Source organism: Camarhynchus parvulus, chromosome 6 (genome assembly GCF_901933205.1).
Source record: "Camarhynchus parvulus chromosome 6, STF_HiC, whole genome shotgun sequence".
In the NCBI taxonomy this organism is placed as follows: Eukaryota; Metazoa; Chordata; class Aves; order Passeriformes; family Thraupidae; genus Camarhynchus; species Camarhynchus parvulus.
This window is the reverse complement of record NC_044576.1, coordinates 21,571,675-21,597,006: the sequence shown is the minus strand read 5'-3', so window position 1 is coordinate 21,597,006 and position 25,332 is coordinate 21,571,675. Positions and strand designations below refer to the sequence as shown.

General features: G+C 59.0%; 4 protein-coding genes across 8 annotated transcripts; 2 read left to right on the top strand and 2 right to left on the bottom strand.

Moving 5' to 3' along the window:
* Positions 1-859: 859 nt before the first annotated feature.
* Positions 860-13,455, bottom strand: RRP12 (ribosomal RNA processing 12 homolog). Of its 2 annotated transcripts, none has more exons than XM_030951594.1 (34): positions 13,042-13,455; positions 11,981-12,213; positions 11,799-11,882; positions 11,491-11,567; positions 11,207-11,312; positions 10,925-11,041; positions 10,673-10,811; positions 10,235-10,362; positions 9,858-9,956; positions 9,681-9,772; positions 9,491-9,602; positions 9,228-9,325; positions 8,971-9,085; positions 8,564-8,706; positions 8,253-8,374; positions 8,061-8,125; positions 7,789-7,951; positions 7,545-7,699; positions 7,098-7,165; positions 6,815-6,908; positions 6,457-6,615; positions 6,253-6,333; positions 6,068-6,173; positions 5,817-5,924; positions 5,564-5,721; positions 5,124-5,215; positions 4,873-5,031; positions 4,523-4,695; positions 4,289-4,405; positions 3,933-3,982; positions 3,579-3,654; positions 2,628-2,695; positions 2,148-2,230; positions 860-1,954 (listed from the first exon to the last, which is right to left on the bottom strand). In XM_030951594.1, the coding sequence occupies exons 1-34, from the start codon at positions 13,244-13,246 to the stop codon at positions 1,852-1,854; spliced, it is 3,948 nt and encodes a 1,315-aa protein (XP_030807454.1). In that variant the 5' UTR covers positions 13,247-13,455; the 3' UTR covers positions 860-1,851. The 2 variants fall into 2 exon arrangements, with proteins under 2 accessions (XP_030807454.1, XP_030807453.1); XM_030951593.1 differs by having other exon boundaries at positions 1,629-1,954; positions 3,579-3,657.
* A 155-nt stretch (positions 13,456-13,610) lies between these two features.
* On the top strand, positions 13,611-16,266 carry PGAM1 (phosphoglycerate mutase 1). Its single transcript, XM_030951352.1, has 4 exons — positions 13,611-13,840; positions 14,204-14,478; positions 14,991-15,171; positions 15,265-16,266. Exons 1-4 carry the CDS (start codon positions 13,699-13,701, stop codon positions 15,432-15,434), a joined length of 768 nt encoding a protein of 255 aa, XP_030807212.1. The 5' UTR covers positions 13,611-13,698; the 3' UTR covers positions 15,435-16,266.
* Positions 16,267-16,804: 538 nt separating this feature from the next.
* Positions 16,805-19,061, bottom strand: EXOSC1 (exosome component 1). Of its 2 annotated transcripts, XM_030951355.1 has the most exons (8): positions 18,980-19,061; positions 18,651-18,766; positions 18,454-18,528; positions 17,786-17,874; positions 17,539-17,572; positions 17,372-17,422; positions 17,209-17,293; positions 16,805-17,059 (listed from the first exon to the last, which is right to left on the bottom strand). In XM_030951355.1, the coding sequence occupies exons 1-8, from the start codon at positions 19,008-19,010 to the stop codon at positions 16,953-16,955; spliced, it is 588 nt and encodes a 195-aa protein (XP_030807215.1). In that variant the 5' UTR covers positions 19,011-19,061; the 3' UTR covers positions 16,805-16,952. The 2 variants fall into 2 exon arrangements, with proteins under 2 accessions (XP_030807215.1, XP_030807214.1); XM_030951354.1 differs by lacking the exon at positions 18,980-19,061 and having other exon boundaries at positions 18,651-18,932.
* Positions 19,062-19,175: 114 nt separating this feature from the next.
* On the top strand, positions 19,176-25,244 carry ZDHHC16 (zinc finger DHHC-type containing 16). Of its 3 annotated transcripts, XM_030951300.1 has the most exons (11): positions 19,176-19,235; positions 21,110-21,654; positions 21,854-22,048; positions 22,233-22,321; positions 22,531-22,559; positions 22,749-22,882; positions 23,103-23,150; positions 23,735-23,820; positions 24,099-24,222; positions 24,295-24,365; positions 24,708-25,237. In XM_030951300.1, the coding sequence occupies exons 2-11, from the start codon at positions 21,184-21,186 to the stop codon at positions 24,820-24,822; spliced, it is 1,362 nt and encodes a 453-aa protein (XP_030807160.1). In that variant the 5' UTR covers positions 19,176-19,235; positions 21,110-21,183; the 3' UTR covers positions 24,823-25,237. The 3 variants fall into 3 exon arrangements, with proteins under 3 accessions (XP_030807160.1, XP_030807159.1, XP_030807161.1); XM_030951299.1 differs by having other exon boundaries at positions 24,099-24,365; positions 24,708-25,244; XM_030951301.1 differs by lacking the exon at positions 23,103-23,150 and having other exon boundaries at positions 24,708-25,232.
* Positions 25,245-25,332: the final 88 nt, after the last annotated feature.

The window sequence follows — 25,332 nt, the reverse complement described above, 5'->3', positions numbered from 1 at the left end:
AGGGGCAGCTGCTGGTGGGGAGCAGGCTTGACTCACAGCCAGCCTTCCCAGGCAGGATGACATCTCCTCACCCAGGGTTTCCATTGCATTACATGATTAATTAGCTGATTAACAAGATGTTGTTGCAGTAGAATCCGTTCTCTGGACTCCAGCTCAGGTGAACACCATCCTCTGTGCTAATGAAGCTCTTCTGTTCCATCCAGGCACAGACTAATTTAAGCAACAACATGCAAATGAAGAACAATAGAGTGAGTAAGCTGGAGCTCCCAAATAAATTAGCTACAGCCTTCTCCAGGCCCTGTCTCCAAGGAGAGAAGGGAAAGCAGGAAGACAGGCAGCTCTGCTGGGTCTAGAGGCTCAGGTTACAGGTGCTGGTGTCTCAGAAGGTGACTGCTGCCTGTCTCCCCCTGCCCTGCTCTCAGGGGAGGGGAGGGCATCAGGCCCAGGCTGCAGGCAGCAGAAGATGGTGTAGCTCCTGGTCACAAGGTGCTGCTGGAGAAGCCTGTCCTGTAGGCCAGGCTGTGAGCTGCCTTCTGGCAGGACAAGCAGCAGCACCTCAACTTGAACTGGGGCTCAAGGGTCCCACTGAGAGCCCTGGGTGGGAAAGCACAAAGGGAACAGCATTCCTGACAAGGCAGGACCAGTATCAGTACAAGAGCTCCTCCTCCATCCCAGGCTTTTAAAAGGATCTTGGGGAAAAAAACAAGCATAAGAAAGCCACAAAACTGGATTTGCAGCCTCCAGAAAGAAGCCTGCAGTAAGAGGCTGAACAAGCACAATCCCTTTAGCTTATTACAGAACTGAGAAGCGTTGCAATTCCAGCATGTAAGCTGCCACAAAAGGAAATTACAAAGGGCTGAAGGCTTTTTAATATGAAAGAGGAAGGGAAAGCCAGCTACATTCACCAACACATGTTCTTAGCAGCGTGAGCAATGGGACCTGTATCCACTACCCTCAGCCCTGCTCTCTGCAGCACACTTTGGCCAAACACCTTCTTTTGCACTCAGCATAGAAGTAGCTGGGCAAAACCTGATGCTCAGGCCAATGTGACAGGGCTGAGCAGCTAAAAAGGTTCAGGATTACTCATGCTGCTCAGGTCTGGCAGGAAGTGGCCACAGCAAAGGGCTTCTCTCAGCTCTCAAAGGTAAGAGAAATGGCAAGGCACAGAGATTTGCTGTAGTAGTTTTCCAGCCAGTCTGGAGAAATTTGCAGTAAACTGTTCCTGCCCTGCCATCAAGCACGGCTGATATGGGAGAAGTGTCCAGTGGTCAAATGGCAGTCACTTTCCACATGGCACAGAACCACTGGCCAGGGTTTTGGGCAGAAGAGCCTGCCAAGGAATTTGGTAAAGCAAGCTGGTTGTAGGGACTTCAGCCTCTCTGGCTTTGTTCTATGGCCAGCTCCACATCTCAGCCCTACTGCTCTGTGCCACAGTGCTGCTCCTGGCAGCCTCCAGGCAAGCCCAGTGTGGGAGGGAGAGCTCTGGCCCCAGGCCCAGGCTGATGCTGCTGTGATCCCTGCAGGATGCAGCCCTGCAGGGGCAGCAGGACCCGCTGCACATGGACAGAAGGCACAGCACAGTTATGCAAGATCTGAAGGGAAGGAGAGGGACGAGGAATCTGGGCTGGGTAAGAACAGAGGATATTTATCAATATAGAGAATTTACATATTCCTTGCTCTCACGCATGCACACCCATGCCTGTACCAGGCACAGAAGGGCCATTAGTCCATAATACATCCAAGCAGCTTCCCAGGGAGTCTCAGACAAATGCAGGTCACCTTCAAGAGGACTCCCAGCTGTTCCACTAACAGGATGCTGTGTCCTTGGGCAGGTGGAACACTGGAGTGTCCTCAGGAGCGCTGGGACTTCAGACGGTTCCTGCGGCCGGCCTTGGCCCCGCGCTGGGCTCCCTTCATCAGGCCCTTGAACTGGCCCTGCATTTTTGCCCGCTTCCTGCAGGGAGCAAGGAGCAGGGAGCTGGTTTGGTGCAGGCACTGGGCACACCTAACCCATGGGGATGCTGCTCCAGACTCCACAAGGAGTGGCACAGCAGATGACAGGGAGCTCCCAAACCCACCAAAAAACCCCTAGCAAAATGCAGGATCAAACCCGCTCCCACCCCTGTGCCCTTCCTGGTTAGCCTCACCTTCTGTTGAGTTTAGCTCTGTTCAGGGGGATGTAGGCATAGGGGTCGAGCTGGCCCTTCTTCTTCACATCACCTTTACCTTTCTGGGGGAGACAGTGACATGAGAGAAGATGCAGCACCAGGGAAGACACATGCATCCCATTCCAGTGCAACCATGCCACCTGGCTATCCCAAAGACTGTGTTGCAGTGGGGTGCCAGCGCAGCACACTGCCCTGGGAGCTGATTTCCCACCAACATGGTGCTACAGACACCTGCTTTGAGCAGTGAGCAGGAACTGTCCATGGCAAGAATAGGAGAGGAAGTTTGAAATAGGCTGGCAGTGTTCAGAGATACTGAGCATTTGGCAACTCCTCTTGGAGCAGAGATCCTCTCCAACCTTGGTGCTACAGGACCAGACTCCCAACAAAAATGGTGCTTCCTGCCCAAGCAAAGTCCAAGCATGCCTACAGACAAACCCTGCGACCCCATGGCTCCCTCACCTTGGATCTATACTCTGCACCAAAGGCTGGCACCTTGTTCAGCGGCCGATGGATCCCAGAGCCTCCAGCTGGAAAAGAGAATGAGTGTTGGAAGGGGGTCTTGGGCCTCCCCCTGCCCAGTTCTAGGCTGTGGAAGCTGTTCCTGTTTTTGTCTCCAGCTCTTGGTGTCAGGAAAGCAGAGGGGTGGCCATTTCCCACAAGTAAAATGGCAGGAGAGATGCGTAGAGAACTGTCTGAAATTAATGAAGGTAAATGCAGCTGGGGAGAAATAACCCCATGCACCAGTTCAGGGGGGCCAACCTGCTGGAAATCAGCTCTGCAGAGAAGGACCTGGGGATCCTGGTAGAAAACAAGTTGTTCCTGAGCCAGCAGTGCCCTGGTGGCCAAGAAGGCCAATGGTGTCCTGGGGTGCATTAGGGAGAGCATTGCCAGCAGGTCAAGGAAAGGGATCCTGCCCCTCTAACTCAGCCCTAGTGAGGATGCAACTGGAATATTTTATCCAGTTCTGGGCTCATCAGTATAAGAGACACATGGAGCTGGTCCAGTGAAGGATTAAGGGACTGGGGCCTGTCTCTTATGAGGAAAGGCTGAGAGCTGGGCCTGTTCAGACCAGAAAAGAGGCACCTAAAAGGGGACCTCACCAATATCTGTAAGTATCTGAAGGGAGGGTGTTAAGAGAAGAGCACCAGGCTCTGCTCACTGCTGTTGGGCAGTAGGACAAGAGGCAATGGCAGAAACTGATGCACAGGAAGTTCCACCTGAACATGAGAAGAACTTTGCTGTGTGGGTGGCTGTGCACTGGAACAGACTGCCTAGAGAGGCATTCTGGAGTCTCCCACAATGGAGATATTCAGGAACCATCTGCATGCAATCATGTGCCATGTGCTCTGGGATGACACAAAGTTCCGGCCCTCTGGGGAGCCCCAGACTGGGCACAGGCAGAGGACTTACCTCTATACTGAGAAGAGGCTCCACCCTCAGCTTCCTCGTCGTCTGGCTCCTCTCTGAACCGACGCTTCTGACTTTTCTTCTGCAGAAAAAGACAGCAGGAACCCTGCAGCTGGCTTGTCTCTACAGTTCTGCCCTCTCTGAACCCCCAACCTCCTTCCTCCCATGGGCACCAAGAGGCTTTCCAGACAGCACATCCCCATCCCAGACAACTTCCTGCACCCCTCCAAGCAGCTGGCAATTCCCTGGTGTCCCCACTAGCCTCTTGGGCAGAGCTGCAGCTGCCATGGCACAGGCAGTGGTTTGGCAAGGGTGAGTTCCCCCAGCACCTCCTCAGGACCACGAGCCCATACTCACACTGCGGAGCCCCACATCCTGCAGCACATCTGCCATCTCCTCATCTGCTCCTATGGTACAGGATGAGAAGGTCAGTGTGTGATGAGGGCATGGCAGAGCCCTGCTACTGTGCTAGCCCCTGGAGGGGGTGGCAGCAGCAGGGTGCCTCTGCTGAAGCAGCACCTTCCTGATGATGTAGGTCACTGCTTCCCCTGGGCACCGGCCCAGAACAGAGCCACTCGGTGTGACACAAAGCCATACCAACTCCTGCCACTTCCACCCACATCTCCCCAAGATCCCACATGCAGGTGGCAGGATGAAAACCATTCAGAGACCCAGAGCAAGTCTAGAGTGGCCCCTGTCAGCCCAGGTAGTACCTTTGCCTTCATCATCATCCAGCTCCTCTTCCTCTTCATGGATGATCAGGCGTCCATCCTCAGACATCTGGAAGTCATGGCTCACTCCTCTAGACCGCTTGGGGCCTGGCTTGGTGGCTGCTCACAGAGAAATGGGTCAGGGCTTGCAGAAGGATCCAATTCTGGGGGCAGCAACACCCAGGGCCCCTGTCCCATCCATCCCTCCCTAGCCCCATCTGAAGCTCCACTTCTCACCCAGCACCCGCTGGGACACATTAGGGTCCAGGAAGTTGAGGGGCTCATCATCTTCCCCTTCCTTGAGCCATGCCTGGCCCTTCTGCCGTGCTTGCTTCCTCCACTCCTTGCTCCGATGCCGTTCCTCCTCTTCCTCCTCCTCGTCCTCTGAGTCAGCCAGGATCTCCTCCATACTGGTCAAAAGGTGGAAAGGATGATGGAAAATGGATTAAGGCCAGGGGTGCACCCTGCCCCACAATGAAGAGCAGCCCTGCAGATGTCTCCAGCATCTCTAGAAGCACCAGCTGAGCAGATGCAGTGCCAAGTCCCCTGTGAGGGCTGCTCTTTCTTTACCCTGAGCCCATCTTCACCTGTCTCCTCTGGGCTGTGGTGCTGGTGCCTCCTCCTCGTCCATATCTGCAGCTGCCTTCTTCAGGGCACGCTGCTTGCGGCTCCGGGACTCCGCCTTGCGGATGTTCACCAGCACCTTATGGTACTCAGCTGGCAGCAGCCCCTTGACCAGCTCAAAGCTGAGGAAACACACAGAGAGCAGTCAGCACCCACCTCCTCCTGCACTGCTCCCCAGAGAGCTCCCTCACCACCCCAGGACACCTTGGCTTACCCAAACTTGCGGATGAACTTGATGAAGAGGTTTCGCAGCTTCATACGGAAGTGGCGCCTCATGTCATCTGAGAGGTTCCCCACAGCCTCCAGCTGTCAGGACAGAGACCTTCAAGACCAAAGCACACCTGCCTTGGGGACCCAGCCTCCCAATCTTTAACTGCATGGCTACCTTGTTCACCCTGCTGCCATCTCTCCATGTCTGCCCCAGGTAAGGCCATGGGGAGGTGGCCATGCTTGGCAGTGCTAGTTCATGGGGATTTTCTGGCACATCTATGCCAGAATTCAGGAGAGGAGCCTCCTCGCTGCCATCTCAGCCACTGAGATAAAGGTTGTTTCCTCGGCTCCCAGGCAGAGTGCAGCTGGAGATGCTCCTGTCTGCCCAAGGCAGACACAGCTCTGTCCCACCCCCTCCTTGAGGCACCCCGTGCATGATCTCACCATTGTCTGGACATGCTTGGCCAGGAGCTTGGTGTCCACCAGCAGCAGTGTGACCTTCAGGAATCCCAGGGCTGCCTTGACCACATCCCGTGTGCGGGAGGCCAGCAACAGGCAGATGTTCTGCAGGAGCTGCTCCACCACACTGAACTCCAGGTGATCTGCAACCACAGTGGGACTCAGCCACAGATGGCTTCCTCCCAGCACCCACCTTCCCCAAAGGGCTTTGCCTCGTCCCCCCAGCCCTCCTGCTCACCTTTGAACTCGAAGAACAGGCGGGTCAGTGCCAGCACGGTGCAGCTGATCACGGTGACTGAGCCAGTGAGCCCCACGTAGATGAGGAGCAGGAAGCGCTGCATGGCCTCTGCAAGAGGGGGATGACTCAGGGCCCGACTCACTCTGTGTCCAGCAGCATCCCTGGACCATTGCAGCAGAATGCTCGGCCTGGGTCTGACCTCCCTGGGGCCAGAGTGGCCGTGTGGCTGAGCAAGTAGAACAGAAACTCACCTTCAGGGGTGGGCCCAAAGCGGATGAAAGCATGGCCCATCTCCACGAGCAGCATGAAGGCGTTCTTGCGGGCCCCCACTGACACCTCCTTGGTGCACAGGATGACCTGGAGGAACACAGACATGTCACCACTACTGCCAGCACGCAGCCAGAACCAGCCAGCTCCTCACGGGGACCATGCTCACCTCTGGGACCAGGGCAGTGACAAAAGGCTCGTGCTCTGCAGATAGCTGCTTCACAATGTGGAACAGGCACTTCAGCCGTGGCTGGGGAAAGAAACAGACCAGCACTGGTACACCCAGGGACACATACCTGGTTACCCTGCCACCCACCCCATCCCTTCCCTTCCAGCAGTGGCTGATCACCACCAGCACAGCCCTTGCTCTCACCCTCTTAGCCGGGGATGCTGCGCTCTTGAGCGAGTCCAGCAGCGCTGCCTGCAGCTCCTGGAGGTGGGAGTGGACGAAGGCCTGGCAGGGAGCGTGGGGAGCAGCACACACCTCCTCCAGCACACGGTACGCCTTCTTCTGCATGCTGCGCTCTTTGCTCTGCAGGGACAGCCAGCATGCTCCCGCTGTCAAGGCAGCCCCTCACCATGGTGTCTGAAGGGACACCAGCACCCCCCACCAGCAGAGACCTATCCCCTGTGGCAGCTGTTCAGTCCCTAGAGTGTGGGTCCAAGCTGGCAGCAAGCAGAGGGTGCCCCACTGCAGCCCCAGCACCTCTCAGGGCTGAGGACCAACTCACCTGGAGGGAAGGCTGGATGGTACGGTACAAGGAGTCCAGGGACTGCTCATCAGCATAGGGTGCCATTGCCACTACCAGGTCCAGGATGGAGAGTCTGCAGCAGAGAAAGACACACAGCTGCAGCTGTTAACTGTGGCATCACATCCTGACCAAGCTGGGACGCCAGCTGCGGGTCACATCAAGTGCACAATGGTGGCAAAGCCCACACAGGACAAAGCCCTAGTGCTGCTCACCAGGAGCATGCCAGGAGTTTTACCCATTAGCATCAGCTCCCAGGTGTTACCTGGCAAACTCGGAGCTCTCGGGACTGGTCAGCTTTGCACTGGCTTTCTCCAGGAATCCACACACCATCTGCAGGGCAGGCAGAGAGAGCAGAATCAGAACTGATTGAAGTGAGTGCTTTTACAAGAGTTTACAATCCACCTGGCAAACAACTTGCTAAAGGACTTTGTGGAGAACAGAAGCATCAGTGAGTCCAAAAAGACATGGACAAATTCACAAAGAGCTTGTGCATGATGGGTGAGATGTGACTGCAAGACTGGGAAATCCCAGACTGTGGGCTGGAGAGGTCTCCCTGCCCATGAGGGCAGGAAGGGCTGCTTTCTGGTCAAAGCCTTTCTTCCTTTCCTCATCAATCAGGCCTGCACCAAAGCCCCATCAGACTGAGTCCAGCTGGGAGATACTGGCCTGAGCCAGGACAGCTTGCCCCAGTGCCCCAGAGGCCCCTCACCTGAGGATCAGTGATGGTCAGGTAAGCACGGACAGTGTCCAGCACAGAGCGGCGCTGAGCACTTGTGCCCCCATCCTCCTCGGCTTGGCTGTACACATTGAACAGGATGGGCAGGAAATTTTTGGCAAAGCGACCCACTTCTGCCCGCTCCGCATCTAGGGAAAGGATGACAGGGGGCTACAGATCAGCATTTCTCCTCCCACAGGTGGCAGGAACCCCCCACAAGGACCTGTTTTCCCCCAACCTGTCTGGCAGCCTTTGTGGATGAGGGTGCGCAAGGCCTGGCACACCGTGGGGCGGAGATCGGGGCGCTCACTGATGGCCATGCCCAGGGTGCGGGCCAGCCCCTTGAAGGCCCCCAGCACATCTGTGGGATGCGTGCAGAAGCCAGGAAGCAGAGTCCAGACCTGGAAGGCAAAGGAAAAGGTGGGAGGCCACAGTCTTTGCCCAAATCACTGCTTCCCAGCCTGGTGCCAAGGGTACACTATGGCAGGGCTCCCAGGAGCTGGTTGTTACCTGCCACTGCAGCGTGTCGTAGATCTTGGCCTCCACACTCTTCCCAGCCTGGGTAAACTCCAGGGCTGCAGAAGAGAAAGAGATGAGCGGAGCAGAAGATGTTGCAAAGCCTTGCTCCATCCCAGGGCAGAGAAGGGAGGTCCCACAGAACACCATGGACTGCTGAGGCCCCTAACATGCTGCTCTCCTTACCTCTGCTTTTCAGGGTGGCTGCCAAAGGCAGGAAGTAGCTGGTGAAGAAGCCAAGGCGTGCTCCCTGCACGTTGTCCCGCAGCACCGGCAGGAGCCAGCTGCGGGGGAAATCCAGCGTCTCCCTGGGGAAGAAAAGCATGGCTCAGGAGGGTGTAGGGCACTGCCAGCATCAGCCCCTGGGCACAGGGCACCTTCACCCAGCCCCAAAGCTGGGCACAGGTAGGCTTAGCAGTCATACCTGCAGCACTGCATGGGGAATGAAGGGGAACATAACAGCTACAGCAAAGCTGCTACCCTATGACTGTACTCACTCCTTGCCATTGATCTCCAGGGGCACAGCTTCCAGGAGCACCTCAGGACCCATGGTGCTCACAGCAGCCCCCACTGCCTGGTCCACTTCAGCAGTGTAGGGGAAGTGTGGGGAGAGACGCAGGTCACACAGGGACTGGAGACACTGTGGGGATGGGGCAGGACAGTCACAGAAAAGCCACGTGCACAGGGCTGGCACATATCACTGCCTGCCCAGGGATGCCAGCTGCCCTGCACGTCCCTGTGCCAAGTGTCCCAGAGCTGTGCATGCTCTGGCCACACAGAGACAACAGAGCAGGGCAAACAGCAGGGCCCTGCTCCAGCTGGAGGGGGCAACACAGCCCAGACAGCAGTGCAGTCACTCCACCAGCCTCTATGGATGAATCTGTGCCCTTTCAGCCTGGCTCACCTTCCTCATGATGGGATGGCACTGCTTCCCACATGTCTCAAAGAAGACCTCCAACACTCGTAGAACTTCATCCCAGGCTGCATGGAAACGGTATGTCAGCCCTTCCTCCACTGATCTGGGGAGAAGAAGGAAGATGGTCACACTGGCAGTATTCAGGGTGCCCACCAGGCCTGCTAGATCCCATTGAGGACTGGGCAGAGGCTGGTCAGAGCTCAGCCAGATCCATGGGCAGCCCCTCCCACATCGCTGCTCCTCACCTGAACATCTTGCACAGGTAGGCAGCAGGGGCTGGGGCAGATGCAGACACAGTGCCCACATCCTCCATGTGGGGAGCAATACACTCACTCAGGATGGTCTGCAAGGGCAAACAGGAAAAATGGGACAGCTGTTGGACCACAGAACCCCCAGCCTCACAGGCACAGAGGGGCATACCACTTGCTGGCAAGCGCCAAGCCCCGTGGTAGAGCCCCTCACAAGGCCCAGGGTATCCAAGCAGGGAGAGGTGTCTTGAGTGTGGTACCTCCAGGGTCTGTGCTGCTGCTGACACCACCTGGGAGTGTGGGGAGAGGAAGCAGTTCATGGCAGCAGAGAAGAGCCGGGGCAGGTGAGCCCAGCACAGGTCCTTCTGCAGCCTGGAGAGAGGAAAGAAAGGCAGATTAGAGACCAAGCAGCCACCTCTCCCCTCACCCAGCCAGGGCCCCCATCTGCACCTGCCCAGGTTGATGTGAGCCCTCTCCATGGTGGACAGCCAGGTCAGCAGTGGCTGCAGGTCACTCGTACTGGGCACGTAGTCGTAGAGAGCCTGCAGAAGCAGAAGGTTGGGTAGGTGGGTGGGTGCTGTGCAACTGCCAGTTCTGTCCCTCCCCACACTGGTAGCCCACACTCACAGTGATGATCTGGGCATTGAGCTCAGCTGGCAGGCAGGCCACACTGGCCTGGGCGCTGAAGAGGCTGTGGAAAGCTTGCATGGCACATGCTGTCACCAGCTGCAAAGGACACGGTGTCAGGAGAGGGGGCTCTGCTTTGAACCCAGTCCCCCTCTCCCGAAGCAGGCTCTGCCCTGGAAAACCCAGCACTATTGCAACTATGCTGCATCTGCATAGCCTCCCTCTTCTGCAGCAGTCAGGACAACAAGCTGTCCTGGGCTCCTTTCCATTTGCATCCTGCATTTCTAGGCTCCCAGTTGACAGCTGAGAGAATTTGATCCCTTTCAGCTCCTAGGGAAAGGGTCTGCCCTTATCATCCCTAGAGCAGGAACACTCACCACATGGCTAAGGGTCATGACTCGGAGCAAGGTCTCACAGCAGGTCTTCACCACAGCTGCAGGGAAGCAGGGCAGCACGTCCCGCAGCAGGGCAAGGACATGCAGGGTGGTGGTGGCCTCCTTGGCACCTACAGGAGCAGAGCAACCTCTGAGCCTGTGGGACACCACAGCAAAGCCCTGCCCAAGGCAAAGCCCCCATGACAGCAGTGGGGCTGACCCACAGAACCAGGGTGAACACTCCCCTACCTTCTGGGAGCAGGAAACCACTGGAATGGCTGAGGAGGCTTCAAAACACCATATGTGCCCCAAAGATATCTCACACCCTCCCCAGCAATCCAGCATGCTGCAATCTCCCCTCTTCCCTCCAAATCCTTATTCTCCCACAGTGACAGAGTCCCCCACATGCAGCTACAGACCCCATGCTCCAGTGCCCCACACCTCCAGCTTTTTCAATCTCCTGCACACAGAACTTGGCAGTGGAAGGTGCTGCAGGGTGATGCTCAGGGGCTGCATCACCAAACATGAACTCGCTGCCCCTCAGGACAGAGCACACGCCATGCTGCGCTGCTTTCCGCACCTGCGGGAAGAAGAGCCCAGGTGAGCAGAAACTACAGACCTGGGGGTACAGCCATCCCCAGAAACAAACCCCCAGAGCAGCATCATCTCCTGCCAGAAGCACTGGGCTCTCACCTTGGGCTTGGTGTGAACACAAAAGCTCAACAAGCCATGATAGACCTGCAGGGTGACAGGGTAGCTCCAGGCTGCCAAGTCTTGCTTCCGTAGCAGTGTGGCCAGGCAAGAGAGCACCTATGACAAGGGAGCAGCAGGGGCATTAGCATCACCCCACAGAGACATCTCCCTTTCACTGCAAGGGCCTCAGGCCGAGCACCCAGCACCACCCTACAGCAGCAGCCTTGACCCCAGCACTCAGCAGAGCTGACATGGCTGGCTGGCTGCCTCTTGGCTACTCACCCATCGCAGGGCAGAGGTGGAGCTGCTGCAGGCCTGCGAGGACACGATACTCATGAAGGCTTTTGAGGCATCTGAGAACTTTTTAATAAGAACAGGGCTCGGGACCCTGCCAGGAGAAGGGAACATATCAGTAGGGTGAGAAGCAGACAGCTGGTAGCAGTCACAAAGAGGACTCAGCTCATCCCAGCTGGATTTCTTCCCCAGCCTGGGGAGGGAGGACAGCACCAATCCCTTTTCCATGATGGGGTCTGGTAGCTCTCTCTGCTTCTCTGCCACCCACTCACCTCTTTAGGACAAGGTTAAGCAGGTAGGCTACAGCAGACAGTGACTCGGGGGACTCCACTGCCTCCAGCGTGGTCATCTGCGAATAGAAGGGATGGCTAAGGGATGGGGTGCAGGGGGTCATGCCAGGCCAGCCCTTCCCCAGCCCCTGGGGAGGGGGAAAAGAAACCAGGAGCAGCCCAACAGCATCTCTGCTGAACAAAGCCACTCTCAGGCTACAAGCACAGATCTTTCTCTATCCCTTCTCAGAGCCCACCCAGCCTGCCAGCAGCAGCTCCCCTCGTGCCCCTTCCACACAACCAGCACTCACCAGAGCAGCAAAGTATTCTGTCTCGCTCTCCTTGCCGCCCCGGGAGCGGATCACCTCTGTCACAGCCGCCAGCACGGCACAGATCTGTGAGCAGCCAGCAAAGCAGGTCAGCACCTCTCAGCCTCACAGCCAGGGGCCATCCCCCCAGACACCCCCCCTGCCCAGCCCTGCTCTGCCCGTACCTCTTTGTGAGCAGCAGAGTTGGATTCCCAGAAGCGCTGCACCTTGCTGAAGGTGACGTTGGTGCAGTCGCTCAGCCCGCTCAGGAAGGTGCCGGAGGATTTCTCTGTGGCAGCCTCCTCAGCACTGCCCTCCTCCATACGCTGGGCGCTGTCACCCGCCCGCTCCAGACGCAGGGACCCCGACTGCAGCTCATTGTGCAGCTTCACTGCATCCACCGTCAGGTTACTTTTCTCTGCGGGGTGAGAGATGTGTCAGAACGGAGGAGTTGCAGTGCTCCACCATTCACCCCGAAATCCCCCACGCTCTCCTCCCCCCCCAGCCCCGCTGGCTTGGCTGGAGCTCATATCCAGCACGTGGAATACAGGTGCTGCTTTGCCCTATATAGATAGAATAACTGTAAAGTGCTCCTCGTTCCTGTACACAGAAACCAGAGCAGACTCCAGTCATCTCTGATGGCAGAGAGCATCATGTCCATGCAAAGGTGTGCCCGTGTGCCAAGACTTTAACACTGAGGTGCTTCTTGTACTCTGCCCTATTTACCCTCTTCCACCTGAAGCCCTAGCAACCAGACAGCCAGGACAGATGCTGCATGCCCCTGTGAGTCCCAGCCATCAGCCTGCAGCCAGCATCTGCAGGAGAAAGATTTCCCTGGCCAGGAGCAGCCACTGCTTTCACACTTTGGTTTACCTTCCCCATCATGTGGCCGGCTGAATGTTAGTTTGTCACGTTCCTCATCATACCAGACACCACAGCAGCACTTGGACGTATGGCCATGGCTTTGGGGAGCCTCGCAGGGCGACAGGCACTGCAGCATGCGCTGCCCCATTCCGCTTCTGAGGCCCGGTGTCACTACGAGGTTAACTCCTTATGCCTTGGCCTCGGTTGTCCTCCCCGGTTTGCTGCCTCCGCCTACCCTGGAACTGTCAGCGGCTCCGCTCCCACTCCTGCCCCAGCCCCAGCTCTCGGAGGACCCCAAGGTTCGCCCCGCAGCCCTCCGTGCCCCTGCACCCCTCCGGGAAGAGCCGGGCACATGTCAGGAGCCGCCTGCCCCTGCCCTTACCCGCCGGCCGGCTGCAGAAGCGGCTGCGGGCAGCCAGACGATGCTGGCGAGTCTCGGGGTTGGAGTCGCTGCTGTGGCCTTTCCGCCAGCGCTTCAGCTTGGCCGCGGCTCCCGAGCGCAGCCTCCCGCTCCGCGCCATGCTGGACCCGGCACCACGTGCGGCCGCGCCCACAACCCTGTTTCCGCTTCCGGCGCCAGCCGCCATCTTGAGTGAGGGCAGCCGTCAGGGAAGGCCGCGTCCCGGCCGAGTGGGCGACAAGCGGTGTCGGGGGAGCTCAGCGGGGTCGTGCCCAGTCGGGACAGAGTTAGGAGAGCCGAGGGGCTCAGGGGCAGCCACCGGCAAGAGCCCACCAAACATCCCCGTGCTCGAGCCGCGGCCCTGTGAAACCGTTCAGACCCAGCCCGTAGCCCCGGCCGAGGAGTCACGTGTTACGTATTATTGAGTATCGTGACGTCACGGTGACGCCACGCCCTGAAGGTCGCACCGCCCTTCGCGGCCGCGCCATGTGGTACGTGCGCCTCCGCCTGGCGCGCGTTCGGCGCATGCGCCTCCCCCCTCCCACGGGCGGCGCGCGGGGCGGGGCGGGGCCGAGCGGGGGCGTTATTCGCGCGCGGCAGCGGCGTGAGGTGCAGCGCGTCCCGGTCCCTCCACCCGCCATGGCCGCCGCATACCGGCTCGTCCTCGTCCGCCACGGCGAGAGCGCCTGGAACCTCGAGAACCGCTTCAGCGGGTGGTACGACGCCGATCTCAGCCCTGCCGGGCAGCAGGAGGCGCGGCGCGGTGGCGAGGCCCTCCGAGGTACCGGTGGACCAGGGAGGGGGTGCCGGCCAGGAAGGGGTCGCGGGGGACGGGGAGCGGGATGTGGCCTGGTGCGGCCACACCGAGCCTAACGGGTGCTGGTTTGGGGCTCTCCGATGGTGGGCGAGGGCCTCCAGTGCCGGGTCAGGGGTTCAGTGCCGCTGGGAGAGTCGTAGGTACCGCAGTGTATTGGTTCTCCGGTACCGGCCGCGTCCTGGCCGCCGCCGCTTTCTGTAAAGACGAGGACGCGACCGGTACCGGTGCGGTGAGGCCGCCGCCCTTGCCCTTTTCACCGATTGCATAAGGCCGGGCACTCACCTTCCTGGTCTTCCCCCCGCCTCCCCCTTTCCCCGTATTTTCTAGATGCCGGCTATGAGTTCGACATCTGCTTCACCTCGGTACAAAAACGGGCGATCCGTACTCTCTGGACCGTCCTGGATGCCATTGATCAGATGTGGTTGCCCGTTATCCGGACCTGGCGCCTAAATGAAAGGCACTATGGGGCTCTTACGGGTTTGAACAAGGCTGAGACAGCAGCGAAGCATGGTGAGGCCCAGGTCAAGATCTGGAGGCGCTCCTATGACATCCCTCCACCTCCCATGCAGTCTGACCACCCCTTCTACAGCACTATTGCAAAGGTAAGACCCATTGCTCTTCCCATTGCTTTTTTACTGCCTTGCTAAGAGTCTCTTAAAAGTCACCTACAGTGTGGCCTGGCTTCCTGTATAAGGTCTCCTGTGTCTCTGTTGCGTTATCTGGGACTGCTGTGTGTGGTGCTGGCGGACTTAAGGCTGAGTTTATCCTGCTTCCTCCCTGTGGAGTTGAACCCCTGGGCATTGTACAGACAGATCCAAAGAAGAGGGCACAATACCCTGTTAATCGTTAGTGCCATGACCCATTCATGAATGTTTGATCTGGTTTCTTTGCCCGGATAGGCAATGTATGACTTTTCCCAGGAGGGCTCATGGCCCTGACTGTGGCTCGTTGCAGCCCCAAACCTCAAAGGTACTTTCTTGCTTCCAAGTCTGGCTTTGCTTACATGTAGTGAGTCCTCAGGTAGAGAATCTGAGGGAGAGACAAAATCTTGCCACCTTCTTCCCACACTGGATGGGGGCACTGGGCTGCTGTGTGAGCACAGTTGTTCTCCCAGGATCGCCGCTATGCCGACCTGACAGAGGACCAGCTGCCAACATGCGAGAGCCTGAAGGACACCATTGCCCGGGCTCTGCCTTTCTGGAATGAGGAGATCGTCCCACAGATCAAAGAGGGCAAACGAGTCCTCATTGCTGCTCACGGCAATAGCCTGCGTGGGATTGTCAAGCACCTGGAAGGTAGGTCACCCCTGAGGGGTATCCCAGGGACCCCTCCTTCCCCAGCTGCCACTGTGGGAAGGTGCAAGAGTGACGGCACTGCTGTGTTTGCAGGCATGTCAGAAGAGGCCATCATGGAGCTGAACCTGCCCACTGGCATCCCCATTGTGTATGAGCTGGACAAGAACCTGAAACCTGTCAAGCCCATGCAGTTCCTGGGGGATGAGGAGACCGTGCGCAAGGCCATGGAGGCCGTTGCTGCTCAGGGCAAGGCCAAGAAGTGAGGGCAGGCAGCAGAGCACCACGTAGTAGAGCCCCCTGCCATCCCCCACCCCTCTGTTCACACCCCCACAGTTGTAGGAACTCGGAGCTGTGGAGCTGGAGGTGCTCCCCACGGTTAGGCCCATTCCCTCAGAGCAGGCTCCCCTCTGCAGATAGCCTGGGGGCTCCGGGGCGAGGGCTGGACACGGAGGTCTGGTGTGAAAGGGAGCCCTGTCTCTGCCAGGCAGCGACCCCACACCTGTCCATGCTGTGATCCCAACCCTCAGACCCTGTCTGCAGAGGAACAGGCCAAGCAATCCCTTGCCATGCCAGGCTCCTCCTTTGCTTTGCATCCTTGGCAGCTCTCATCACCTGTTTACTGTAGTTTTGTCACTTGATTTAGTCCTCCTGGGAGCAGTGAGGCAAGTGCAGTGCTGGCAGTGACCAAGGTGGGTACCCCACATCCCCTCGTGGGTGCGTGGCACAGTGACTGGGATGCCACTGGAAGGGTTGTGTTTTGGTGCACGTGGTACAGCACCCCAGGGTGGTACTCGTGACTCTGGGCCCAGCTCTGCCAGCCCCTGCTTTAACTATACTGCCTTCAGACAAGGGTGAGGGAGGGAGCCTGTTGCCTGGAGGTCTGTGTCTGCACCATGCTTCCCCCAGGTGATGTCCATCCTCATCCTGCTGGTGAAGCAGGTGCTGTTGTGTCCCATCCCTCATGTATGTACGTGGCCTGTCACTGTGGCCTCCCCCCTGCTGGTGTCGTGAGCCTGGGCTTGCACAGGGTCAGTGTAACTGTCCAACCATAGCAGCTGTCTTGTTCCAGTTCAATAAAGGAGTAATGCGCAATAAGGAGGTGTCCACGTGTCTCTGGGCCGTGTGGGCTCCATGCTGCCAGCACATGCAGCAGCCACTGCTGGGCACGCACATGAGTGTGCAGAAGCTGTGCCAGGCTCAAGGAGCAAAGCTCAGCTCTGCAATCTCTGCCCGAGAGGGTGATACCCTGTCATGCTCTGGTTTTTGGGCTCTGTGTGTGCCACACCCTTGTCCCAAAGGGCAGGGCATGCATGTGTGGCCTGAGGAGATAAGTCCCCAGGCTGTTCTCAGCCACAGCCCACACTGGTTAGTGGTGTGCTGAGACAGGCTCTGCTTCACACTTGACTCCAATGTGAGGAAACCAACCTGCTGAGGCGAGTGCCCAGCACAGCTGCAGCCCAGGGCTCTGTGCTGTTGGTATCACTTCATCACTCCCCTTCACCAGCACTGAAAATGTGCTTCCTTCTGCCCCTGGTGCTGGGGAAGCTGTTCCCTCACCTGCTGTGCTGCAGGAGCCAGACCAGAGTGCTGTAGATAGCCCTGGCTCTCCCACTGACTGTAAAGAACAAAGCAGGAAGCTCTGAAAAAAAATTTATTATCCACAAGTAGCAAACCTGTTCCTTGCCAGTGGAGGCCTGGCTGAACCTGTGAAGAGGGTGGGAGCCCAGCGGCTGCTCTGGCTCCACAGGGCCCAGTGCTGCAGCCCCCTGCCCCCTCAGGTGTTAGGTCTGCAGGAACTGGGGCTGCACCCGGGCCACCTTACGGAACTCCTTGGTGTGTGTCCGTGGGCACTGCATCTCGCACCAGCTGATGGGCACCATCTGCACCCCTGGGGACACAATATGTCAGGGCTGCTCCTTCCCAAACTTGCACTCCTCCATGTGGAGAGGGAGGCAGCTGCAGCAGCTGCCCCTAAGGCAGGGATAAGGCAGCACTGCTTCAGCCCAGCCCCTGTCTCTGTCCCTGTGCTGCCCCTACCTGCCTCACTGCGTGCCACCACCACGCCCAGCTCGTTCTCTGCTGTGCTCAGCAGGTAGTTGGACTGTGCATCCCCCAGGGAGATCTGGTTGGACAGGGGTTAAGGGAAAGACGTCCACTAGGGAGCTTGAGCCAACCCACTGTCGCTGAGGGGGAAGGATACAACTTTGGCCAGGACGATGTCACTGGGGCGGAAGCTCTTGTACACTTCTACCTGCACAGGAGAGAGCAGGCAATGCCACACAGTGCCGGGCTGCTGTCAGTGGGGCCCCACAGGCAGAAACCGGGGAGCAATGGGTGTAGAACAGCTCCTGGCAGTGGCTCACTGACCTTATCCTTCTCTGTGGCTCGGATATCTTCTTTCCTGAAAAAGGAGATGGAGGGATCTGAGTGCCAATGAGCACAGACGACTCAACAGCCTGTGGCAGAAGCTGTCCCAGCCTCCCTGGGTGCTCAGCAGGACCTGCTGGACACCAGCCCAGTGCTCAGGACAGAGCTCCAGCTCAGGGCAGCCAGCTGCACTGCCCACCACAGCCTTCCTCCCCCTGTAGGGAGGGGATCCTAACCTTTTCCCTACCGTATGGTGCCTCGGAAGGTGGATTTCAGCGGCGTGGAGCCAACATACAGGATGTGGACCTTGGCAAAGCGAGAGTTAATACTGCAGACCTGCATGTAGGAAAAGGGGACTCAGTGGTCCAGGCAGGGAGCAGGCAGGGAGCAGGCAGGGCTGCACAGGGAGCTCAGGTCTCACTTGGCCTCCTCCACCCTGTGACCAAGCAATGGTGGGACACCTGGCAGCAAGCCAGGTGAGGAAGATTATACTTGTGCAATTCGAGGCACCAGAATAAGGCTGAGACCTGCAGTAATCCCAGTCCCTCTCCCGCCACCAGGAACATAAGAAAACTAATCCCTAGTCTGTTTCATCCTTTCTACAAGCTGCTTGAGGCACTGACCTGCATACTCCCTGACCCAGAAAGAGTTATGGAAGGAGAGCAAAGAAAATCGTTCCCTCAAGCCCACCTCAGTCTCAGGGCAGGTGTCCCTCATGGCAACATTCACTTTCTTTATGAGTGAGGGACTCAAGGGCTGCCTCTGAGCTGCCCCTGCCCTGGTGCAAGTTGTACAGAGGGGAATAAGAAGCTCAGGGACTCCTCACCCCACCCTATCCGTGTGCAGGAATGAAGCTCAGTATGAGACAGAGTCAAGGCCCATGCAGTTTGTCAATGCAGCGCTCCAGCGCCCCACCTTGCATGTCACCACAGCCCCCACGTTGGGCAGCAGCTGGGACTCGCTGTCTCTCACCACCGACACCACGGGCAGCTGCAGGACAAGACACGAGGGTCAGCACAGGGATCACCAGCCGAACCCCATCGGAGTCCGATATTCCATCGCAGCCCAGTCTCCGGGGAGGCTGTGCAGCCTGGTGCCGCGGCCGCGCTCACCTCGTTGTCCTCATTCTTTCTCTCCAAACAGCCAGCCAGCGAGGAGAAGATGAAGCCATGGCGAGTGTAGGTGCCGCTGCCAGCCGTGGCCTCCTCCGTACGGCACAGCCGCTCACCTGCGACACAGGGGCTCAGGGGCTGCCGGGGACCCGGGCCCGGACCGCCCCGTGCACAGCGCTCCCTCCCAGCCGGCCTAGTGCGGGCCATCCCCGGGACAAACTCCCCCGCACTGCCTCGTCCCCTGCTCCTCTCCTAGGCCACCGCGTCCCCTTCCCGGGCAGTAGCAGCCCCAACCCCAGGAGGCCCGCACTGCCCCGGGCCGCACTCACCAGGGACGCAGTAGCGTGCGGGAGGCGCCATGCCCGCTGCCGACAGGGCATCACCAGAAAGCCCTCACCCTATTGGTTCCAGACATCAATGGTGCGCTGTAAGCGTCGCGGCTATTGGTTCTTACGACATGCCGGCGTGAGGCATGCTGGGAGCTGTAGTCCGGAGACAGCAGACGGTGTTCCCGGCATGCCGCGCGCGGGCGCTGCCCGTGGGCCGGCGGGGCCCGGGCATGGAGGCGGCGGGCGGCGGGCCCAGGTCGGCGGCGCCGGGCGGCGATGTCAGGGCCTTGCGAGAGGCTCTGGGCTTGTGGGGGCTGTGGCTGCCGTGGGGCTGGGCGGGCTGGGCGGCCATACAGAGGCGCTGTGGGGCGGGGAGCGCGGGGGCCGGGAGGCGATGGGGGACGCTCCGTGTGCTGTGGGGCAGGAGGTGCCTGTGCGGAGCCGGGAGGCCGTGGGGTCTGTGGCCATGGGGTGCGCTTGGGATGGGAGGCAGCGGGGAATGCTGCTGGTCTGGAGGGCCGGGATGCTGCGGGGCCGGGAGAGCCGGGGTTTCGGGGCTGGACGCGGTGGGCTGTAGGCGTGGGCAGCCTCTGAGGATGGGCCTGAATAGCGGAGAGTGTCCTGGCGCTGTGGGGCCGGCTGCTGCTGAGCCGGGGAGCCGGGCGCTGTGGAGCCACCGGAGGGTGCCACAGGGCTGTGCATGGGTGCCCGGAGCTGGCAGGGAAAGGCCTCCTCTTAGCCTGGGGTGGGGCCAAATCCAAGGATCCCCACACTCGGCTGTGAGGTTGGCAGTGCTCTTGTCTGTGCTGGTGGTTGCTGTCCCATTCCCCTGGGCTCGGTGCCCCGCGGGGATGTGGGGACGGCCATGGGCACGGCGAGGGCTGGATCCCAGTGCCCGGCTGGGCAGGGGAAAGTTCTGTGACTCTGTTGGAGCCTCATTTCTGTGGTCGTGCTGCTGCCTTCAGGCAGCTGCCTGGGGACAGGGGTCTTGCTCTGGAGCAGGCTGGCTGCCTCCCCTGTGCATTCCCTGCCCAACAGCTGCCACTCTTGTAGGTGAGGAAGCTTCTCGAGGGGCAGGAAGGTGCTGTGTCTTTGGAGGAGAGGGCTGACCTCAACACCTGCTTCTGGCTGCAGTATTTTGTCTTTTACCACACTGACAGCACAGGGATGTGTGCCACCAAAAGGCTGCACGGCAGGAAGTTGTTGCTCCACTTTGCACCTGCTGAGTTTCAAAGAAAGGCTCTTGGCAAACCAAAGGGGAAATGTGGAGAAAAGAGTGATGAAAACGTTTGCATATCCCACCTCTCCCATACCAGGGCAGGAGCCATGCCTGTGACCTGGAATGGGCTGCTGGGTCTGGGGTCCTCATATCCAGCACATCCCAACCTTGGGGTCAACCCCACACTCCTCAGGCAGGGTGTGGGAGAGCCCTGTCTCCTTTGGGCAGCCCATCTGGGTGCTGCAGCTTCTGCCCTCACCCTCCCTGCTGCTCCCCAGGGGCTGTGTTGGTGGGCACAGCAGTGCAGAGAGACGATCCCTGCTGGAGGGACTCTGAGCTCTGGCACCAGAGCCTGGCACCAGGCCAAGGCGAGTGCTTGGCCCAGGCTCAGAACGTGCCTTGGCAGGACCCTGGGGCAGCCTCGCTGCTTAATATTGATGGGTATTGCCTGCACAGGTGCCTGGGGGCCCCAGCCCTGCAGATCGTTTTCCCATGTGCTGGGCCAGATCAGGTTCCTCGTCACTCCCAGCAAAGCTCTCAGGCAGGACAAGAGACTCAGCAGGCAGGGGACCACTGGCTGGGGGCTGTCCCTGGGCCTCTCATTTGCTGGTGTGTGGTACTGTTCAAGGATCCAGGCAAGGAGAACGAGGAAGTGTTGGGACTCTTGGAGTGAGGCTCTGAGGTTGGGAGGGTGGCCTCTGCAACTTGCTCCAGAAGTTGAGGTGAAAGGAAGTAGCATCCTTCACTTTAGGGAGGGACTAGGGGAGGAGGGGTAATCCTTTACTGGTTCCTCCACATTTTCCTTGTGTGGATTCCCCTGTTCATGAACATGTTGGGAAGGGCTGAAATCATCCCTGGAAATGGCCCAGCATCCTGGATGCTCATGCCTTCTCTGGTTTCCTCTGAGTCAGACTCTCCGTGTCACTCCCCCGGCCCCCTCCCTGCTGGGAAAGACGAGATGGGACCAGAGAGCACCTGAGCCCAGATGCTGAGGGGCCTGTGCCCCCTGCTCCGTGCAAAGAGACATCCCGCGACAGCGGCCCCGCAGCCTCCAGGAGTCCGCGCTCAGCTTCTCCAGCTCGGCATCCTCGTCAGCTCAGGGAGCTGCACTGCCGGCATCAGCGCGTCAGGGAGGGGAAACCCTTCCCGAGGGACAGCCAGGCAGCAGGGTGGCCTGCCCACACCCAGCTCCTGTCCCCCCAGGCGTGGTGTGGCAGGGATGAGGAGCCGGCAGCGGATGTTTGCCGCCGTGATGCGCCTGCTCCTCAAGTGCCTGCGGCTGGGGCGGCGGCGGCGCTTCAGGCTGCTGCGGCAGGTGGAGCAGCTGTGGCACTACGGGCACCTCTGCCTCCGCTCCCTGCTCTACAACTCCTTCACCAACGGCGATGTGGTGCTTGACTCTCTCTTCGAGCCGGTCTACTGGCTGGTGGACCATGTCACCCGATGGTTTGGTGTGGTGAGTCCCCCTCATAGGGCAGGGTGCACGTGGTGCTGGGGCAACGGGCTCAGGGCTGCCTGTGCTTCAGGCAGGAAGTGAGCTGGGACCTCAGTGTGTGGTTCAGATTGGTTTCCTCTGGCTCTGTCCTGCCCGTGCTGCTTCCCAGGCAGCAAGCGCAGGCGCTGCCCACTCCAGTGACCAGGTCCCTTTCCTGTAGGTGTTTGTGGCACTGGTGATCGGGCTGACGAGCTCTATTGTGGCCATTGTGTACATCTGCCTGCTGCCCCTCATCCTGCAGACCTACACACCTGCCTGGATATGCTGGCACCTCGCCTACGGACACTGGAACCTCATCATGATTGTCTTCCACTACTACATGGCTATCACCACTTCACCTGGGCACCCACCACAGGTGAGGCACCAAGGGAGCTGCAGATGGTCACTGGGAACAGCCTGGTGATGTTGCAGGATGCCTCTAAGCTGGGGAAGCTTGCCTAGGCAGTATAGAGTGGGGAGGCAGTGGGGCAGCACAGAGGAGAGCAGGAGTGTGAGATGCAGGGTTTAAGATGCACAAATCTCTTCTGACCTGTGCACAGGCCAAGAACGACCTCACTGGTGTGTCGATCTGCAGGAAATGCATTGCCCCTAAGCCAGCTCGCACCCATCACTGCAGCATCTGCAACAGGTAGGACACCCTCCCTCTGCCTGGGGCAGCCTTTGGAACCCTGTTCCTCACCCCCTGCCTGCCCCAGTGTGAGACGGGGGCCCTTCTCCTCTGCTCTGCCACCTCCTTGCCCTGTCGCTTGTAGCCTGCAGGGCTGGGGGGTGCCTGTCCCCTCCCAAACACAGCCCTTGCACTGCCTCTGACACTGGCACTGGTCTCCTCTCTCCCAGGTGTGTGCTGAAGATGGACCATCACTGCCGTATCCTTCTGCAGTACTAGCCCGTGGCACACTCCTGGGGGAATCCAGCACTGCTTCCCCCTTCTCTCGAGGAGACAGCCAGCATAGGAATAGGTGATGGGAGCAGGGCCCAGAAGAACTGCCCTGGTCCCTGGGTTGGGTTTGGACCCATGGTCTGTCTCAGTTATGTACCTTTAACCCCAGAGGCAGCCTGGCTAAACAACTGTGTGGGACACTACAACCACCGCTACTTCTTCTCTTTCTGCTTGTTCATGACCATGGGCTGCATTTACTGCAGCATCAGCGGCTGGGACATGTTCCGGGATGCCTACGCAGCCATTGAGGTGAGCAGCTTCTCCTGCCATGCACCAAGACTGCCTGGCTTCCCCAGGCTGAGCTTGCAGAACAAGGCTGGGCCAGGCCCAGCCATATAGTGACTGTGCTTCCCCTCTTCCTCCTCCTGCAAGGCCCCCAGCTGCTCTGGTCCTGTGGGGTGTGAGGGGAAGGGTCCCTGTCCCGCTCCTCTGAGACACATAACTGGTGCCCTGTTTTCCATCCCCCTAGAGAATGAAACTGCTTGAGAAGGAGAGACTGCAGGTGGCTGCCAACCAGGTGGGACATCCCTGCCCCCCAGCTGCTCCAGGCAGTGTGGAGCAGAGCTGCTGTGCAGGCTGTGTCCTGCTTGGGGCTCCGTTCTCAAGGAGCACCCCACATCAGAACCAGCCCCCACGTTCATCTCACATGTCAGAGAGCTGGGGCTGGTCAGGCAGCTCTGCTGTGGACAATGCCTCCAGCAGCTTGGGGTCTGCCTCTGCACCCAGCTTCCAGGGGCTTGGGTTGGTGACAGCTTCTTGGCATGTGCTGCTCAGCCCATGGTATCCTGGTGAAGCTGCAGCACTACATACACATCTCTCCATGACCACCAGCTGCAGTGTCCTGACCAGGCCCATGGCTGCTCCCTGCCCCCTTACCTCCAGCCCACTGTTCCTCACACCCGTGCCAGCTCTGGGTGTCTGTCTGTCTGTCTGTCTCATGCTATCCCAGCTGCCTTCCCCTCACCCTGGCTGTTGCATTAGTTCCAGCTGCAGTCCTTTCTTGCTGTCCAAGCTCTGCAGCAGGAAAGGGTGCAGAGATCCCTGTCAGGCTTCAAGCTGTAAAGCAGTTTGGGTAATCCTCCCCATCTGGTCCTTTTTCAGACATACTACCAGACCCCACCACCCACCTTCACCTTCCGCCAGAGAGCTTTCCACAAGAGCGTGGTCTACCTCTGGGTCCTGTGCAGGTGAGGGGGCCCAGGGGCTGGGGAAAACAGTGTGAAGCCTGTGACACTGCTTGCCATCTACCTGCCTGTAGCTGGGCTTGCTCACTCTAACACAGAGGTTGCTGCCCTGCCAGCCTTTGGGCCACAGAGAAGGAGAGATTTTGTCTCTGTCACAGGAGATTAGACAAGCCGACCCAGTTAGGTGGCTGTGGGTGCAGGGAGGCAGCCTCAGCCCCCACCAGCTGCAGTGCCAGGGAAGGAAGGCCTGTGTTCCACCTGCTGTCCCTTGTCATACCTAGCTCGGTGGCACTGGCCCTGGGTGCCCTGACGCTGTGGCACGCTGCCCTCATTACTCGCGGGGAAACGAGCATCGAACGGCACATCAACAGAAAGGAGAGGCAGAGACTGCAGAAGAAAGGCAAGGTGAGCATAGCCCACGGCACGGGGGCTGGCTGGGGCAGAGCCAGACGTGATGTGCCTCTCCCTGTCCTGCAGGTCTTCAGGAACCCCTACAGTTACGGCAGCTGGGATAACTGGAAGGTGTTCCTGGGTGTCGATGTGCCAAGGTAAAATCCTGGGGAAGCTCCTGCCTGAGAAGGTGGTGGCTCAGCAGCCCTTGGGGTTGTAGGGACAACAGGGGCTCTCCTTGGGCTGCTGGGGGAGAGGACAACAGTGAACATTGATCCCACACTGCACTGCACTAGGCTTTGTAAGGTGTGGAAGACGTGGACGTCATTGGCCTTGTGCCTCAGGAGCCCTGTCTGGTGACAAGGTGGCCTGCCCAGCACACCTTTGCCAAGAGAATCTGAGCTGAGGAGCTCAGCCATTGTGGCAGCTCGGGATATGGTTTCTCAGAGCTGAGAAGCAGCAAGATTTCACCTTTTGCTGTGGCCTCACTTTCCCCACAGGCACTGGCTCACCCGTGTCCTGCTGCCCTCTCCTCACCTGCCCCACGGGACAGGCCTGAGCTGGGACCTGCCTCCATGTGTGACGGAGCAACGCGCGCCACTCCTGGCAATCTGAGGCCCTGTGCTCTGGACATCCTTTCCCACGGGCAGGGGAGCGCGTGGGGAACCCACTCCACACTGCAGCTTCCTTTGGCCAAAGTGCCTGGCAGAAGGCTGGCACATATCACTGACTGGAGCCAGAGCCATGGGGAACTCTATGGACAGTGCTGGTGCCTGGACACCTGCCCTCTTGGCTCTTGGTGGCTGCAGGCAGCCCAGGGGCGAGGTGGCAGAGCTGCTGCTCCCTGCTCCAGCTGGATGGTGCTGCCCTCATTAGCACAGGTACGGCCAGCATTGGCCCAGCTCAGTTCTCTGAAGGGCTGGGCACAGAGGATGGCACCCCCAAGTGCTCCCTGGGGAGTCTTTTTAAGACCATCTACTAAATACTGTTTTTTTAAGGGAGTCTGTTTTTTTCATCTTGTGGTGGGCATGGACTTCTGGGAATGGGAGAAGAGGGACAACAATGTTAAAAGAGGAGGGAAGGGTCTATAACCAGCAGGATCTTAAGCAGCTGAACACACAGAAG

Bases quoted from the DNA above. Each gene is read 5' to 3' on its own strand.
- RRP12 (XM_030951593.1), bottom strand. From the start codon at position 13,246: ATGGCGGCTGGCGCCGGAAGCGGAAACAGGGTTGTGGGCGCGGCCGCA. The intron at 6,909-7,097 runs GTAACACCTGGG...TCTCTGCTGCAG, and splicing joins GAGAGCTCCGAGTTTGCCAG to ACTCTCCATCCTGGACCTGG. The intron at 4,696-4,872 runs GTGAAGATGGGC...CCTTTTGACCAG, and splicing joins CCACAGCCCAGAGGAGACAG to TATGGAGGAGATCCTGGCTG.
- PGAM1 (XM_030951352.1), top strand. From the start codon at position 13,699: ATGGCCGCCGCATACCGGCTCGTCCTCGTCCGCCACGGCGAGAGCGCC. The intron at 13,841-14,203 runs GTACCGGTGGAC...CGTATTTTCTAG, and splicing joins CGGTGGCGAGGCCCTCCGAG to ATGCCGGCTATGAGTTCGAC. The intron at 14,479-14,990 runs GTAAGACCCATT...TTGTTCTCCCAG, and splicing joins TCTACAGCACTATTGCAAAG to GATCGCCGCTATGCCGACCT.
- EXOSC1 (XM_030951354.1), bottom strand. From the start codon at position 18,857: ATGGCCCGCACTAGGCCGGCTGGGAGGGAGCGCTGTGCACGGGGCGGT. The intron at 17,573-17,785 runs GTAGGGAAAAGG...CTCCTTTTTCAG, and splicing joins ACCTTCCGAGGCACCATACG to GAAAGAAGATATCCGAGCCA. The intron at 17,294-17,371 runs GTATCCTTCCCC...CTGTCCAACCAG, and splicing joins ACATCGTCCTGGCCAAAGTT to ATCTCCCTGGGGGATGCACA.
- ZDHHC16 (XM_030951299.1), top strand. From the start codon at position 21,184: ATGCTGAGGGGCCTGTGCCCCCTGCTCCGTGCAAAGAGACATCCCGCG. The intron at 22,560-22,748 runs GTATCCTTCTGC...CCCCAGAGGCAG, and splicing joins GAAGATGGACCATCACTGCC to CCTGGCTAAACAACTGTGTG. The intron at 23,151-23,734 runs GTGGGACATCCC...GTCCTTTTTCAG, and splicing joins TGCAGGTGGCTGCCAACCAG to ACATACTACCAGACCCCACC.